This window comes from Abramis brama, assembly GCF_963993115.1.
Source record: "Abramis brama genome assembly, chromosome: 1".
In the NCBI taxonomy this organism is placed as follows: Eukaryota; Metazoa; Chordata; class Actinopteri; order Cypriniformes; family Leuciscidae; genus Abramis; species Abramis brama.
This window is the reverse complement of record NC_139963.1, coordinates 49,765,198-49,782,833: the sequence shown is the minus strand read 5'-3', so window position 1 is coordinate 49,782,833 and position 17,636 is coordinate 49,765,198. Positions and strand designations below refer to the sequence as shown.

At 33.6% G+C, this 17,636-nt stretch overlaps 1 protein-coding gene across 1 annotated transcript; it reads right to left on the bottom strand.

Moving 5' to 3' along the window:
* Nucleotides 1–737: 737 nt before the first annotated feature.
* LOC311093947 (GTPase IMAP family member 8-like) lies at nucleotides 738–14,622 on the bottom strand. The gene is made up of 5 exons (XM_084131639.1): nucleotides 14,499–14,622; nucleotides 11,396–11,437; nucleotides 10,698–11,291; nucleotides 6,486–7,106; nucleotides 738–2,778 (listed from the first exon to the last, which is right to left on the bottom strand). The coding sequence occupies exons 1-5, from the start codon at nucleotides 14,545–14,547 to the stop codon at nucleotides 860–862; spliced, it is 3,225 nt and encodes a 1,074-aa protein (XP_083987765.1). The 5' UTR covers nucleotides 14,548–14,622; the 3' UTR covers nucleotides 738–859.
* Nucleotides 14,623–17,636: the final 3,014 nt, after the last annotated feature.

Here is a 17,636-nt window from a genome sequence, read left to right as displayed (position 1 = left end):
CGCAATGCATGATGGGAGCCATTAATGAGTTGTGATTGGTGGCAGCCACTGCAACATGCTTTATTATTGTCACCATTGTTGAGATTCACAGGATGATTATTGATGTCTATGTTTCTAAATAAATTCATTTGAAAGTCTTTTGATCAGAACAATGAAATATTTTTAGATTATATGAAAAATACTGAAAATCATATGCTGCAGAATCACAGAGCTGCTGTAATTGAAGTTGAACCAAACTATCTCAATAAGTCTCGTTTTTCGGAGCACAACATGATTATGTCTAAACATAACCAACACCATCAGATCACATTTTTACTTTGTTCATCTGACTGTTATAAATAACAATAACAGCAGACAAGCAAAACTTAAAGTAAATATATAAGGGTCAAGAGCCCAACTAAAGCAAACACCCATCACCGTAATGGTAACTTACAATTTGAGATTGTCTCCTTCAGTGATTCTGCTTGTTAACATCAGGTGTCTTCAATAATGCTCAAGCATCACTAAATTAATCACTTAATTAGCTCATTAACTTTAACACTCTTGAGTGTTAATTTAACACTCATATTTTAACACTTTACACTCTTGAGTGTGGACTCATATACACTCCCAGGAGTGTTAATTTAACACTGGAGTTTTTGCTGTGTGCTCTTGGCTGACATGTAGTCAGAGGTGTAAAGTCCAGGTTCAGAAAGTAAAAGTATTTTGTTCCAATCACCTGGATTTGCTAATTCAGACAGGAGACAGAACTGATTAGTGAAATCAGCTGAGTGAGTTTATGGGTGGAATAAACATATGGCAGGACTTCTACTCATTGGCCCCTGGATTTCCCACCTCTGTCTTTAGGATATAAAAACAATCACATAACAACACATCCATGTGTTTTATTTTTAAGCTCTTTAACTTCTTTTTGTAGCTCTTTTATTTCTTCTCCTTTCTGGGCCTGCAGGTTTTTATAGACTTTGTCCAGTAGTTTATGTTGTTTTTCACGCTCTTTAAGCATCTCACCGAGCTCAAGAACATGTTGCAACTGTCGCTCTCTCGACTCAAAAAACTCCTCTGCTTGTTTTCGGGCTTCATCTTCATATTGCTTCCTCAAATTTTTTAATTTCTTTTCACATTCCTTTTTCATATCATCTAAATTTTTCTCTTCTCTTTCTTTTCCATCCTCTTCCTCTTCTCTTTTCTTGATCTCTTTGTCTCGTTCTTGTTTCAGGTCTTCAATCCTTTTCTTCCATCTCTTTCTCTCTTCTTCTCGTCTCTCATCATCTTCTAGTTTTATTCTCTCCCACTCCTCTTTTCTCTCTTGTTCCAGTCGTTCATAATATCTTTCCATTTCAGTTTTCTTTTCTTCACATTCTCTCTCCTTTTCTTCTCTATCTTTTCTTTGTTTCTGTCTCCTCTTCTCTATCTTCTGTCTTTCTTCTTCTCTCTCTCTTTCAAATCTCTTTCTCATTTTCTCCAGTTCTTCTTGTTTTTCTCTCAGTTGTTCCTCATGTCTCTCTTTTCTCTTTCTTTCTTCTTCCTCTCGTTCTCTCGTCTGTCGTTTCTTTTCATCCTCCCATTCTCTCTGCTGTCGTTTAATTTCCTCTTTAGTCTCTTTTCTGTCATTTTCAGCCTCTTTTATTTTTCTCTCCCATTCTTGTCTTTCTTTTTCTTCTCGTTCAATCATCCTTTTCTCCTCCAAATCTCTCTTTTTAGTTTCCTCTTCTTGTTTCATCTGTAATTCTGCTATAATTCGTTCTTGTTCATTTTTCATCTTTTCTTGATCTTGTCTGTATTTCTCTTCTCTCTTTCTATCTTCTTCTTCTCTTTCTTTTTGCTGTTTTTCATACTGTGATCTCTGATTTTCAATTTCTTTCTTCATCTCTTCTATTTTCCGATGATATTCAGCTCTTTGCTGTTTTTCCTTTTCCGAACGTTTCTGGTTTTCAATCTCTAGTTTCTTCTGTTCTGTTTTTATTTTTTCTTCAAACTCTTTTCTGAATGTTTCCTCTTTTTCTCTGAATTGATCTGAATCTGCTTTTTGTTTTTCTTCCTCGGGTCTCTTCATAATGATTTCATATTTAGTTTTTAATGCCTCAAGTTCAGTTTGAATCTCTCTTTCTTTCTCTTTCATTATTTCCTCAAATCTCTTTTTAATAGACATATCTGCCTCCTCAAACATGCTGTTAGTGAAGTATCGACCCTCATTAGTATTTTTCACTTCTTCTATCATCTTGAACAGTTTAATCACTTGAGTTTTGTCTAGTTTTTCTTCGTTATTGAATACCAGGAATCTGTTTCCACAATCTCTGATCAGTTTCTTCAGTTCAGCAGACTTACTTCTCTTCACATAATCCTCTATAGATTCACCCTTAAGATCGTCTCCTCTAGTGAACAGAATGATGCTGAACTGAGCAGCTTTATGACCAAAGATCTTCTTTATCAGATCTACAGTGTCTGTTTTTTCTCTGGTGATTCTTCCCAAATTCATCACAATGACAAACACATGAGGTCCAGGTGACAACATTGAAACACATTTCTCTATTTCATCCATCACTTGATCATTTGAAAGTTCAGTGTCAAAGAAGCCTGGAGTATCAACAACAGCTACTGATCGACCATCAACTTTACCAACTCCCTTCTTACAAACGGTTGTCACTGAATCTGTGCTTGCTTGACTCACAAACTCTTTTCTTCCCAGAATAGTGTTTCCTGTTGCACTCTTTCCATTTCCTGTTCTTCCGATCAGCACAATCCTCAGACACTCCTGATCATCTCCTTCACATTCAGCACCTGAAAATCATGTTAGTGGAATTATTACAATCAAACCCCTTCACTGTAAATAATAATAATAATAATAATAATAAAAGCACAAATGACTGCCAAACAAAAACTGTACAATTAAAGTAAAATATCCTAATTTAAATAAACTGAAAAACACTGTTACATCCATATCCTGAATTGTTACAATCAAATACTTTCACGGTGAGAAAACATGTCACATGACTGGCAGCAACAGAACATTAAAGCAAACACTATTCTCCTTAATGGTAACTTACAATTAGTGATTTTCTCCTTCAGTGATTCTGCTTGTTAACATCAGGTGTCTTCAATAACGTTCAATCATCACTAAATTAATCACTTAATTATCTCATTAACTTTAACACTCTTGAGTGTTAATTTAACACTCAAATTTTAACACTTAACACTCTTGAGTGTGGACTCATATACACTCCCAGCCCCAGGAGTGTTAATTTAAGTTAATTTGTAGTAAATGCCGCTCCATCTGAAAGCAGGTTTACGATTTACTACTAATCAAGGAACCGGCTTTACTGACGAGATGCGCATAACAATATTGTGCGATATATCGCCCAGCCCTACTCAGAATGCATTGCAGCATGAAGCATGTCACCATTGTTGAGATTCATATGCTGATTCTTGATGTCTGTGTGCAAGTAGAACTTTCAGTAGTCCAACAAATATAAACACATGTGTAAATGGGGTTTTAAAAATAATTTGATGTTCTGATTAAACTGTGCTGGATCTCTTGCTGTAGAATCACAACAATAAAACAAAGTGAATACCATACTACCCGTACAAACCTTACACATAATATCAGTGAGTTAAGCCACAACATGACGATGCCTATATTATCATCAATCAGCTTAAAGCATCTGGTTATATTTTCTCTTGCTGTTCTCACCATAACAAACAGATACAGCTGCCTGAGAAAAACTAATGTTAAAAAGTCAAGAGCCTGACTAAAGCACACACTGATCGCCACAATGGTAACATCAAATCAAACTATTACTTTCAAATAAGTAATCCACATCTAAACCTCTTTTAATTCTTAATAAGAACTTCTGTAGATGTCTGACAGAAATAAAGTCAGTCTGGTTACTAATAAGTGAAGCTGGTAATGCTGTTTGTGGAGTTGTTTAATCAGATCTTGAGAGATTTGATGTATTTTATCTTCAGTTGATTTCATCCAAGGCAGTGGCTGGAAGTAGTTATTGTGTTTCTCTTTCCTTCAGTGATTCTGCTTGTTAACATCAGGTGTTCATCATTAATGCACAATCATTATTCAATCACTTAATTGTCTCATTACCTCCAACACTGATTAAGTGTTACATTAAACAGCCTGTAGTGTGCACACTAAGCAGTGTTCATTTCATCTGGGCAAACCCATGTGGGGCCTACATGGAAACCGAGGGCAAAACTGGCTGGCCCAGTTAGATAGCCCAGGTCAAACCCATTTGGGCCCCACATGGCTGTGCTGGCTGGGTCAGTATTTCAAAAAACATTTTGTTTTACTCACTGTGGTTTAATAAATAAACATTTATTAAACTGTCTGTGTGATATGCTTGAAGTGTTTTATATCTATGGATTTTATTGTAGCCAAGTAAAGTATTGATTTGAGAGGCTAAATTGATCAAACATGTTTTACTCGCTGTCGGCTCGGCTGCTTGGTCGTCATTAAAAAAAAAAATGCTCCAAACATTTGTCTAAATTAATTTAATAAAGAAATGAAAAGAAACATAACTAACAAAACTGACCTATTTTAATGGCTGCAAATAGGGCAGGCTGCCGCTGTGTAATGAAAAAAAAAAAAAAAAAACGGGCTCGGGTCAGACTCGGGCTGATAATTCTGATGAGCTGTCGGACATGGGTCGGGCTAGGGCCTGAGCGTCTCGGGCCAGGGCCGGGTTCGGGCCTAGATTTGAGGCCTGTGCAGGGCTCTGGCCCGCTTGATAATCCTGCATAAGGGCCCGGTGTTGGCTCGTTACGCCACTGCTGTCAACTAGTGGCTGGTTTCACTGATACCACTTACAGTCAAATATCATTACCAGTTAATGTCACAAAATTTACAGTAGCCTTATGATTTTGTGTCATCAGTATTTTGATAGTAATTATGCAGAACATTTTTTGAGCTGGAGTTTTGTAGGTGCACAGAGACATCAATAATCCACATATGAATTTCAACAATGTCAACAAAGCTTTTTTGACTTTAGTAGCTTGTTTGTGATGTTTAGAGTTGATCTGAATATTTTGTTGATTTTCACCATTGTTGAGATTCATACACTGATTCTTGATGTCTGTGTGAGTCTATATGAACCTGTCAAAAGTTTTACATAATGATTTCATATAAATTTTGAGAGTGTCACAGATCTGGAATGTTGGCATGAGAAATTAAAACGTTAACATCTAAATCTCTGTAAATTCTCAATAAGAACAATAAAATAATAAAGTCTGGTTTGTAATAAATGAAGATGCTGTGATCTTGAAAGATCTGTTAGTGTTTAATGTTCTGTTGGGATGTAAAGTGTTTCTGTATGGTGTGTTTTGTGGGTCACCATTGTGTTGAAGAGTAGAGCCTGTGCTTAATTTTGATTGTCAGTCATTTGTTTTTATATATATATATATATACACTACTGGTCAAAAGTTTTAGATCGGTGAGTTTTTTTAATGTTTTTAAAAGAAGTCTATTCTGCTCACCAAGGCTGCATTTATTTGATAAAAATAAAATTAAAAAAAAGTATTATTGTGAAATATTATGACAATTTAAAATAACTGTTTTCTATTTTAATATATTTTAAAGTGTAATTTATTCCTGTGATCAAAGCTGAATTTTCAACATCATTACTCCAGTCTTCAGAGTCACATGATCCTTCAGAAATCACTCAAATATGATGATTTGATTATCAAAAAACATTCATTATTATTATCAACATTGAAAACAGTTGTGTACAATTTTTTTTTCAAAATTCTTTGATGAATAGAAAGTTCAAAAGAACAGTATTTATTTAAAATAGAATATTTTCTAACATTATAAATGTCTTTACTGTAACTTTTGATCAGTTTAACTCATCCTTGATGAATAAAAGTATTGATTTATTTTATTTCATTCCCCCAAAAATACAATTAAAATTCTTACTGACCCCATACTTTTTGAATGGTAGTGTTTAATGTTACAAAAGCTTTCTATTTCAGATAAATGCTGTTTTTTTTAACTTTCTATTCATCATAGCATCGTGAAATAAAAATGTAAAAAACTGTTTTCAACATTGATAATAATCATAAATGTTTATTGATCATCAAATTATATTAGAGTGATTTCTGAAGGATCATGTGACACTGAAGACTGGAGTAATGATGCTGAAAATTCAGCTTTGATCACAGGAATAAATTACACTTTACTGTATATTCACACATAGAAAACAGCTGTTTTAAATTGTAATACTATTTCACAATATGACTGTTTTTGTTTGTATTTTTAATCAAATAAATGCAGCCTTTGTGAGCAGAAGAGACTTCTTTTAAAAACATAAAAAATATTACCGAAAACTTTTGACCGGTAGTGTATATATATATATATATATATATATATATATATATATATATTATATATATATTTATTTTATTTTTTTCTGTGTACATTAAAAAAATCATTACAATGAATTAATACACTATGAGGGATGTTAAGAGTAAAATTCATTCACCTTCTGACAGAATCTTCTGCTCTAATTCCTCGATTTTATTCTCCATTCTTTTCAGTTTTCCTTTATATTTGTCCTCTGTTTCACGTCTGCCTCTGTTCTCTTGAGCTTTCACATACATCTGAAGTGAATAGGGTTCGATCTTCATGTTCTCTATATAATCCAGTAGATCTGGGATCTGTCTTGAGTTTTCAGGCTCCTTTAAGCCCATCACTCTGTACTGACCTCCACAGAGACGGATTAACCTCTGAGAATCTCTGCTGGATTTTATGAAGTCTGTCACATGTTCTTCAACACTGAGATCTGAGGTGAATAGCAGAATGAAATGCTCTCTGGAGCTGAATATGCTCTGGATCTTCTCTATTTCTGCTTTGTCTTCATCAGTCATAGGGCCAGCAGGAATAATGAGGAGGAAAACATGAACTCCAGGATCACAGAGAGACACACAGCGGAGAGTCTGACGCATCACTTCCTCCTCTGAGAGGTGATTGAGAGCTGGAAGCTCCACCAGACTGATCACACGTCCATGAAGCTCCACATCTGATCTTCTGCCTGTCTGCTGCACGATCAGCTCTGATATGGAGGATTTTAATGTCCCATCATTGCCACACAGAACCAGACTCACTGAAAAATGTTGCAAAACATACATCAGACATTTAGATTACAACTTAAGCCATATATGGACAGGATTAGTTTTACAAGGGTAGAAGAAATAATGTAATTTTACCACAGGACGTCTGTAATAATAATGGCCAATTTGCACAGGATAAGAAATCTAACTAGCAGAAGTGTGAGGGGTATCTCGATTTAGGCACCACCGTCACCTCCCTGTTGTCATGTGCAATTTACACACATTACTTGGGTATCGTTTGGTCACACCACAAGGTGTCACAAGGTGGCAACTTTGTGCTGGTTTAAGCTGGTTAAAGTCTTGTTTGTGATGCTTTGGTTTTTAAAATATTAGACCTTGAAATATTGACAATGACGTCACCAGCCCTGCTCCAAATTCACCCAAAATAGGCTCAATCGTTTGTGCCAGTACACGTTTATTTTGTGCTGTTTCGGTTTCTTAGATATTAAAATAATATTTAATGCAAAATTCATGCAAAATAGTCTTGTTTGTTTGTCCTTCGTATGTGCCGGTTACATTTTCGTTTTTGCTGCTTCAGGTTTCTTTTTTTTTTTTTTTTTTTTGCAATAACAAATACAAAATTATAAACAAAGAACAATACACAATACAAAGGGTTACATTACATAAACATAAAAAAATATTAAACTAGCTTAAATGATTGACACCATTGCAGAGTCTTACATGCAGCAGAGTTTTTAGAGTACCTCAAAGAATTTAAATATATATCAAAATCTTTCTTAAAAATAAAAAAGGATTTTTCTTTGAAAATTTGCACTTGTGAATATAAAATTTGGCAAGAAAAAGTAGCAAGTTGAAAATAAATTTAACATGATAAGGGTCTAGTTTCAGAGACTCACCAAAAAACTAAATTTTTTGGTTTATACAGAGGTTTAAAGATAGATACCTTTTAACAAAGTTTGAAAAGTCAACCCAAAAGATTTTGCAATATATACATTCCCAAAATAAATGAATAATTGTCTCATCAACCTGATGACAAAAGGAGCACAAGGAGGAAATATTATTAAATTTAGCAAATTTATTATTAACTGGGTAGCAATTGTGAATAATTTTAATAGAAACTTCAACTACTTTATTTGATAGAAAGAATTTTTTCTGAAGGAGCCAGAAATCTTCCCAAACTATATCATCAAATTTGTTATTCCAAAAGCTTACACAAGCAGGTAAAGATATTTGTTCTCTGTTAAGAATTGAACGAATTTTCTTGTTAGACAATTTGCTGAGAGGACGTTGATCAACAAATTGATTAGTACACAGCAAAAAGTCCAGTGTTAAATTAACTCTCCTGGGAGTTTATATGGCTCCAGAGTCAGTGTTAAAGTATGAGTGTTAAATTAACACTCAAGAGTGTTAAAGGTAATGAGCTAATTAAGTGATTCATTGAGTGATAATTGACCAATATTGAAGACACCTGATGTTAACAAGCAGAATCACCAAAGGAGAAAATCTAATTTTTTAAGACACCGTTATGGTGGTCAGTGTTTGCTTTAGTTGGGCTCTTGACCCATAAAGCATTAACTTTAAATTTTGTTTGGCTGTTGTATCTGAGTTATAACTCTCAGATGAACAAGAGAAAAGGTGATCTGATGGTGTTGGTTATGATTTGATAATCTTAATTTGACCTGAATATCAACTCTCATTTAGAGAGTCAGTTTTACCTTGTTGATTAAAGCAACCTGTGATTCTACAGCAAATTATTTTTATCATTATCCATATAATCCAAAATATTTCTTAAAAATTGTTCTGATAAAAAGACTTAGAAACTTACATTATTAAGACACACTGACATCAAGAATCAGCCTGTGAATCTCAACAATGGTGACAATAATAAAGCATGTTGCAGTGCATTCTGGGTGCCACCAATCAAAACTCATTAATGGCTGCCATCATGCATTGCGGTATGAATAAATTATGATCTGAATTGTCTTACTAATTTCCTTTTCCTAATTGAATATTCTGTTTGTCACCATAGTTGAGATTCATACACTGATTCTTGATGTCTGTGTGTGCCTAAAAGAAAGATTTTGTTTTATCAGAACAACTTTTAAGAAATCCTTTAGACTAGTTAGAAAAAAAGATCTTATGCTGTAGAATCACAGTGATGCTGTAATCAACAATAAACATTTAAGTCAGAGATTCAGGTCAAACTATGATTATGTCAAAACATAACCAACAAAACCTGATCAACTTTCTCTTTGTTCATCTGGCAGTTATAACTCAAATACAACAGCCAAAGATAATCTAATGTTTACAGTTTATGGGTCAAGAGCCCAACTAAAGCAATCACTGATCTCCATAACAGTGTCTTAAAAAATTAGATTTTCTCCTTTGGTGATTCTGCTTGCTAACATCAGGTGTCTTCAATAATGCTCAATCATCACTCAATGAATCACTTAATGAGCTCATTAACTTTAACACTCTTGAGTGTTAATTTAACACTCATATTTTAACACTGACTCTGGAGCCATATAAACTCCCAGGAGAGTTAATTTAACACTGGACTTTTTGCTGTGTATTGTCAAATATAGGTGGAGAGCATAAAGGACCTTTAGGGCCAGGATTGACTAAAGGTTTCACACAATCAGGAATTGCCCCAAAAACAATGCCATATTCTCTTGGTGGGGACTGGAAAAGAGAATTCTTGCATAAAGTGTTAATAAGAGAGCAAGACACCCCTTTCATCTAAAAGTTGACTCACTAAAAGTATGTTTTTCTCAAACCAATTATTTAAAAAAAGAGATTTATTTTTATATGTAATATTTTGGTTGTTCCAAATAAAATAGCTATATGGTGAAAATGCATAATTATATACTAGGGACCAGCATATTAAAGCTTGTTTATGAAAACTAGAAAGAGGTAAAGGTATTTTAGAGATGTCATAGTTGCAGCGCAGCAAAAAATGTAAACCTCCAACTGAGCTGAAAATATAATTTGGGATAATATTCCAAAAACATGTAGGATTGTTCAAAAAAGATTTTATCCACTTAACCTTTAAAGAATTATTAAGAGTGGAAAAGTCCACTAAGTCAAAACCATAGAGCCATAGTTAACTGACAAGCTGAGCCATATCGCATTAAATATCGCTGGCGATACGTCCGCGATATTAGTGCGATATGGCTCAGCTTGTCAGTTAACTACGGCTCTTTGTAGTAAATGCTGCTCCATCTGAAAGCAGGTGATGGCGATTTACTACTAATCAAGGAACCGGCTTTACTGATGAGATGCGCATAACAATATCGTGCGATATATCGCCCAGCCCTATGTGTATGCATAATTTACTGTTATTACTATGGTAAGTACATGTAACATATGTAACAAGGAAACTAAAATAAAGTCTTACCAAGATATTTTGGTTTTATATTATGCAAATTGTTTCAGGTGATTTTAGTTTTCACTTGCTAACAAATTCTCAATCAAGGTCAATAACTTTTGTTTGTTCAATATTTTGGTCAATTTTTTTTTTTTTTAATTATCAAAATTTGGTATATCTTTAAAATCAGACAAAATTGAAAGTAAAATTTGTCTATGAGAATATTCTTAAGAACTATTGCTAACAATTGACTTACCGTCAAGCTTCCGAGAACTATTTTCTTCTTCTATCTCTTTCTGTCTTCTGGCTCCAGATCTCCTGTCTTCTCGTTTCAGTGATGATCTCTGTTTTGTCTTAAATTCACGAATGATTATTTCATCCACTTTTTGAAGTATTTGAGAGCGTTGTGTGTTTTTAAGTTGAAGATGTCCTCCTCCACATTCTTTAGTTATTTGTTGAATATGTTCATTTTCAGATTTATGTGTCTTGTCATCAGTAGTTAGAATCATTGTGCGCTTCATCGCCTGCTCACCAAAGCAGTTCAACACTGAAGGTAATTTTTCTCTTTTCTTCTTCCTAAAATCATTGTGCTGCAGCACCAGTATGATCACATGAGGTTCTGGAGGACACACTGCTGACACTCTCTGTGATATTTGTGATAGTGAGAGATCTGATTTGAGCAGGTGAGTTGTGCTGATGACTGTGATGTTCCTCCCCTCCACTTTTTCACTGTGCTCCTCTACATCACAGGATGATTTCTTTCCAAACACATATTTATCTAAGATTATATTTCCCACATTGTTGTTTTCTGATGCGTTTTTCCCCAGCAGAACAATCCTCAGATCACTCACTGAAACATGCAAGAAAAACATACATCATGTTATCAAATAGCAGTTGTACAATTATTATTGTATAATACTGAATCATATAATCTTTTTTTTTTTTTTTACTTACTGTTGGGACGATTACCCGGAGGACTTTGGTCTCTCGTACTTTCTACAAGAAAAAAAAAAAATACATAAAAAAAATTACAATGAATAGTTGTTAAGTTATATCTTAGTTAATAAAAGTTAATGAGCGAAACATTAGTGATTTTGTATCTGTAATCTGATGTTTAAGTTCAAAACCTTTTGCACTTTTCCCCTCAAATATGAGTGCCATATTAAATAACAGAATTATTTTTGATAGAGTCATGAAACATATTACATACACAGTAAATTCCCCAGTGTTAAATTAACACTGCTCAGAGCACATATGGTCCCACTCTACATGGTGTTAAAGTAACACGGAAGCAGTGTTAAAGTTAATGAGACAATTAAGTGATCAATTGAGTGATGATTGAGCATTATTGAAGACACCTGATGTTAACAAGCAGAATCACTGAAGGAGAAAATCACAAATTGTAAGTTACCATTATGGTGATGGGTGTTTGCTTTAGTTGGCCACTCATTCAGAGTTTAATCCTCAATCAAAAGTGTTACATTACCACCACTGTAAAACCACAGCAATAAATTACAGTGACTCATTTTTTTAACACATCATGCATAAACCAAAAAACAGAGCTACTCTGTCTTTTAGAAACACAAAAATATCACAATTTAGCACATGAATCTCAACAAAGGTGGCAATATATCTATATATTTTTTATTCATGCAGCAGTGCATGCTGGGAGTTTTATATTGTCCTGGAACCCAGCATGCATTGCGACATGAAACTTTTGATTATCACCATTGTTGAGATTCATGTGCTGATTGTTGATATCTGTGTGTGTCTGAGTCAAACAGGAGTTAAAAATGTTTTAAAGCACTATATGATTGCAATACATTTCAGAAGACATGATTACAGAAATATTGTTTTCATGTTGTAGATTCACAGATATATGCTAGATAGGAAATACCCATAAATTCAAAGAATATATACAGGAAAGATCAGAGACTCAGACATATCCAGGATGATTGTGACATCATCACAAAAGCCAAAAACACCTGATCATCTTCCTCTTGGCTCTTTCTTGCCATAACAAAAGTGTTTTATAACTCACTGTTACAGCAGTCAGAGAGAGATAAAAAATAAAAAGTCCAGGGACAAGAACCAACTAAAGCAAATACTGATCTCCATTATGGTTACTACAAACTTTGTTATTAACTAAATCTCTGTTAATTCTCAACAAGAACTTTTGTACATGTATGAAAGAAATAATCGTAAACTGGTTTGTAAACTGGTTTCACACTCAGTGTTACTGGAAGTCAGTTGTAGTTTTTGTGTTTCTCTTTTTTCTGTTCTTGTTTCTCTGTCCTTCAGTGATTCTGCTTATCAGTGTTCATCAGTCTCTCAATTCACTCACTTCTTTTCATTCACTCTGTCAAGTGGACTATATTAGTGAACTAATGTAGGGAATAGTGATTGAGGATATAGGGTGTGATTGGGGAAACAGCCTCTGAATGTCGATTTTGAGCACTGTTAATTCACAGTATTTCTACGGTATATTACTGTTTTCATGGAAAATGGTATGATATTGTCAGAATTTGGCCTTTTTTACAACAAGGGTTAACAATGAAGGTCAACCAGAAGAAGATAAAATAAATTTATTGAAGATTAGACAATTGATGATTATTAAAGAGATAACGTGTTGTGTAATTGAAAATGAATTAGAATAAAAGAAACACAAGTCTAAGAACAGTATATTTATTTTTATAGTGTAGGATATTCTACATTCAGACAGCAGGCACAAAAAAAAAAAAAAAAACGGTCACAAAATAAAAATAAATAAAAATAAAATAAATATATATATCTAATTTAAAAATTATAAAAAAAATATATATAAAAAAAGTTTTTACTCATACTGTACTGCTTGTTCCCAGTAAGCATGTTGTTATGTTGTTTTAAATGTTATGTTGGCTTAATCTGCTATGGCTGCTAGGGGACAGTAGGAACAAAAAAAAACAACAAAAAAAAAAAAGTGAGTGTGAGTAGAGTATGCTGCTTTTTCTTTTATTAGTTTAAAGTACTAATGTAAGATACAACAGACGTGGACTCCTACATCGGACAGACATCAAATTTCGATTAACAATTAAAACTGGGTTGATGTCTGATCCCAATGTTTGTTTGACATAAAGCGTAAAAACCCAGCTTGCACTGGACATCAGATTAACAGCATCAGCAAGACACTGGAAATATGTCAAATTTTGGTTGAAAATTAATCATGTTGATGTTTAAAACCAGCATTTGTTTGATATCAAACTGCAATGGCAGACAGAGATCAAATTTTGGTTGAAAAGAAAAATGGGACTTGACAACAACAGCAAATCAGCACATTAGAATGGAGTATTCCATTGAAATAATGGGAATAATTAAAAAATAATAATATGTTCCCGAAGAAAACTGTTATTTTAAATAGTAAAAAATATTTCACAATATTACTCTTTTTGCGGTGCTTTTGGATCAAATAAATACAGCCTTGGTGAGCAGAAGAGACTGTAGTGTATGTATAAAAAACAGATCCACCCATGTAATGGAGGAAGCTTTGTTACTTACTTTCTATGCATAGTTTAAAAGCCAAACATACTGGATATGTTCTTGTACATTTTAGTCTTAAAAGGTAATATTGATGGGGATACATCACACTGTGCAAAATATATTTTTTATCATTATTTTATGCAAACAACTCACAAATCAGCTTTCAAAAGATGTGTCAGATGTGCTGCTATTATTGTTTTTTACACTAAGAGACACTAAAACTATGGATGCATTTTGCAGGCAAATTTCAATTTGAATTTTATAATGTGCAAAATTCAATGTGGAATTGAAAATACATGTTAATATGTAAGATGATTATATTAAAAAAAAAAAAAAAAAAAAAAAAAAAAAACGAACCCCCAACTAAGTAAATAACTTATTGATTGTTATTTTACACTCATGTTTTCCTTTCTCTCAGTACCGGAAACATGCGTTTAAAGTCAGAAAAACAAAGCAGCAAATACAATAATTAATGCCAAAATACACAAACAGTAACAGACCTTAACGTTTTAAAGAGAGTTTTAAAGAGAGATCAACATACCTTCACTGCGCTCCATTTTATCATAAACTTCTATGACATTTGATAACATCTATCACATCCGCATAATTTCCATTTCACTGTCTCCGTGGCTTTTCTACACCACAGTTCACGTAACAACAGTTTTGTGCTAATATACACATCTCTTGGTTACATAATTTTTTTAAATGTGTGCTTAGTAGGCTATTTAATCAAACAAAACTTGACAAAAAAAAAAAAAAAAACCTCACAAAAAAAAAAAAAGCAGATTTATCAAAGTTTTATCAAACAAGTTTGTATTTGAGAGCTGAATACTTTCCTCAAGATTTGCAGCTATGCAGCAAACCAAAGTAATTTCCGTTACAGACAGACAGGATGTGGTACACTTTCTGTTGCCTCTCAAAGAAGATTATAATTAATAGCAGTTACCAAGATGAGACATTACATGTCATGACATTGTTTACTTTTTCGTGATATGTTGCCCCAGGATTTTCACAGTGTAGTTTACAGAGTTTTCTACACCTTTTTTTTTCAGCGTTTTTCATGCATTACTGATGTAGTGAACAAATTCACAAACAAATTAAAATTCACCAGATTACCAGAACAATATCTATGAGCTTCAAAACCAAGAAAAGCATGTCAATATATTAAACTCAGTGCTAATATTCAACTAAAGTAATGCACTTTGTATTTGGCATTTAAAGTGAAGATATAATGATACATTTGTGCCATTCTACAGAAGCGGTGCAAAATGCTGTCCCTTGTATATGGGTTTTTGATTTTTTTAAAGACATATGTAGACAACTGACATAGATTTACAGAAATCAGGATAGTTTGATTTAATCAGGTTAAAGGCAATATAAAGGGTTAATGTAATAACTTTACATCTTTACAAATAAAGTGGTTTGTATGTCATTATCTTTTGAGTGGCATATATCCCCTAGTCTAACCCTCTAAACTTCACTTATAGTCCAGGTAAAGTAACTCATTTTGAAGCCAAAAATAAAACTAATTGTAAAATAATTTTTTTTCAGCATAGATCATTTCTATAAGGTGTCCAGAACAATGCTTTGTTCTGGACACCGTTGTACAATGCGCCGTTGTACTGTGGCAGCCATCGCATCATCCAAGTGGATGCTACACACTGGTGGTGGTTGAGGAGAGATCCCCTGATATGACTGTAAAGCACTTTGGGTGTACAGTACATATGAAAGTCAGAATAGTCATCTTAGTCATTAGTAACGTGGTGAGATTAAATTTTGGGCTAGTAGATTTACAAATGATTGGTATTGTTGGTAAGATTACGAGATTACGGGCAGAAGTCATTCTTACCAACTAAACGATTCACTCTCACACAGAAGACAGATGAAAAACCAGATAGACACACTTTCCAGACATTCCAGCTCTTTAAAATAATTTTCATCACCCATTGGCAGTAGGATGATTGGATGAAGATTGGGCCGATGTATTTGTTATACATATGAATGGTGTTTCTGCAAATTAGGACATATTCAATAAGTGTGGCGCTCATGTGCATATTCAAATTCATTTCAAAAGAAACTTGTAATACAAAAAAAGTTACTTTTCATGTATACTTTTACTATGTAAAGTTTTATTGTGGTAGGAGTAAATGAAAAAATTAAGCCTATTTGGGTGTATTTTGGGCATATTCAATTAGTGTATAGCTCATTTGCATATTCAAATTAATTTACAAATAAACTTGTAATACACATTTTTTTTACTTTTCATGGGTACTTTCATTGTGTAAAGTTTCATTTTGATAGGAGTAAAGGAAAAAAATAGCCCCATTGGGGTGTATTGTTGCCTGGCCTTATTGGCACACATCTCGGATTGATGAGGATTTAACATATTTCCTCAACTAGGATTTCTTAGGACTTTTAGTATGTTATTCTGGACACCGCATAGAAATTATCGGTGGTATGAATGAGTGAGTGAATGGGTGAATGTGAGGCAATATGTAAAGCGCTTTGGTGGCCATAGGTCTGTGAAAGTGCTATATAAATGCAGTCCATTTACCTCAGAGAAATGATCAAAAAATTAATTTACAATTACTCTGTCGTAAAACGCTACTTTGCCTGGACTATTAGAAAACAAACAGCTAAACAGCTATACCTCATCCTTAAAAAAAAAGGGCATTTCGGGGTTTTTTTTGGCAATACCAAAACACACACAAAAAGTCTCTCTGAACTGATGAAATATTTGGCCACACCCCAAACCATGTGACCAGGAAGACAAAATGTGTGTTCGACTTAAAGGTGCAATAGGTGATTCTCTACAGAAACATTTTTGTTATGCTGGTTGAAAGTCTCCTCATAACCTGATAGCAATCACTATGTTATGTTAATCACTATGTCTGTGGAAGGCATAGGACCATAAAATGTTTGTTCCGAATTAAAGGAGAACTCCGGTCAATTTTAACATTGAGCTCATTTTTTTGTAAATTTGGAGTGCTGTCAGTACAGAGAACAACGACAAAAATCGGTGTTGCCTACACCACACTCACAAAAAAAATTGTGTCTAAAAATAAGATTTATGTATTTAAATTGCATAACAAATTCCCATGCATTTGGATTACATAGTTTTAACATAAACCAATCAATAATCTGAATGTGATTCATATTTTTAAGTCATATCTAAATGAAACAGATAAGATTTATGTAATTGTATTAATAAACTGAATGTGATTTATATTTGTCAGTCGTATGTAAATGAAACAGGTAAGATTTATGTAATAGTACACAGAAAAACGCCCATGTTAAATTAACACTGCTCAGTGTTCATATGTGTGCACACTACAGAGTTAAAGCTGTGTTGAAGTTAATGAGATAATTAAGTGATGATTTAGCATTAATTATGAACACCTGCTGTTAACAAGCAGAATCACTGAAGGAAAGAGAAACACAAGAACTACAACTGATTTCAGCCACAGCCTTAGATGAAATCAACTGAAGAGAAAAGAAGACATTAAATCTGTGAAGATCTCAGCAGAGGAGGATTAAACAACTCCACAAACAGCATTACCAGCTTCACTTATTACTAACCAGACTGACTTTATTTCATTTCCGTTTGAATTAAATCAATAGTTGTATATTAAAGTCACCATGATGGTGGTTAGCGTTTGCTTTAGTTGGGCTCTTGACC

What these genes read in the sequence shown, in the direction of transcription:
- LOC311093947 (XM_084131639.1), bottom strand. Translation starts at nt 14,547, where the DNA reads ATGTTATCAAATGTCATAGAAGTTTATGATAAAATGGAGCGCAGTGAA. An exon ending in TAGTTCTCGGAAGCTTGACG is followed by an intron (nt 7,107 to 10,697) that starts GTAAGTCAATTG and finishes AACATTTTTCAG; the next exon opens with TGAGTCTGGTTCTGTGTGGC. An exon ending in GCAGAAGATTCTGTCAGAAG is followed by an intron (nt 2,779 to 6,485) that starts GTGAATGAATTT and finishes CATGATTTTCAG; the next exon opens with GTGCTGAATGTGAAGGAGAT.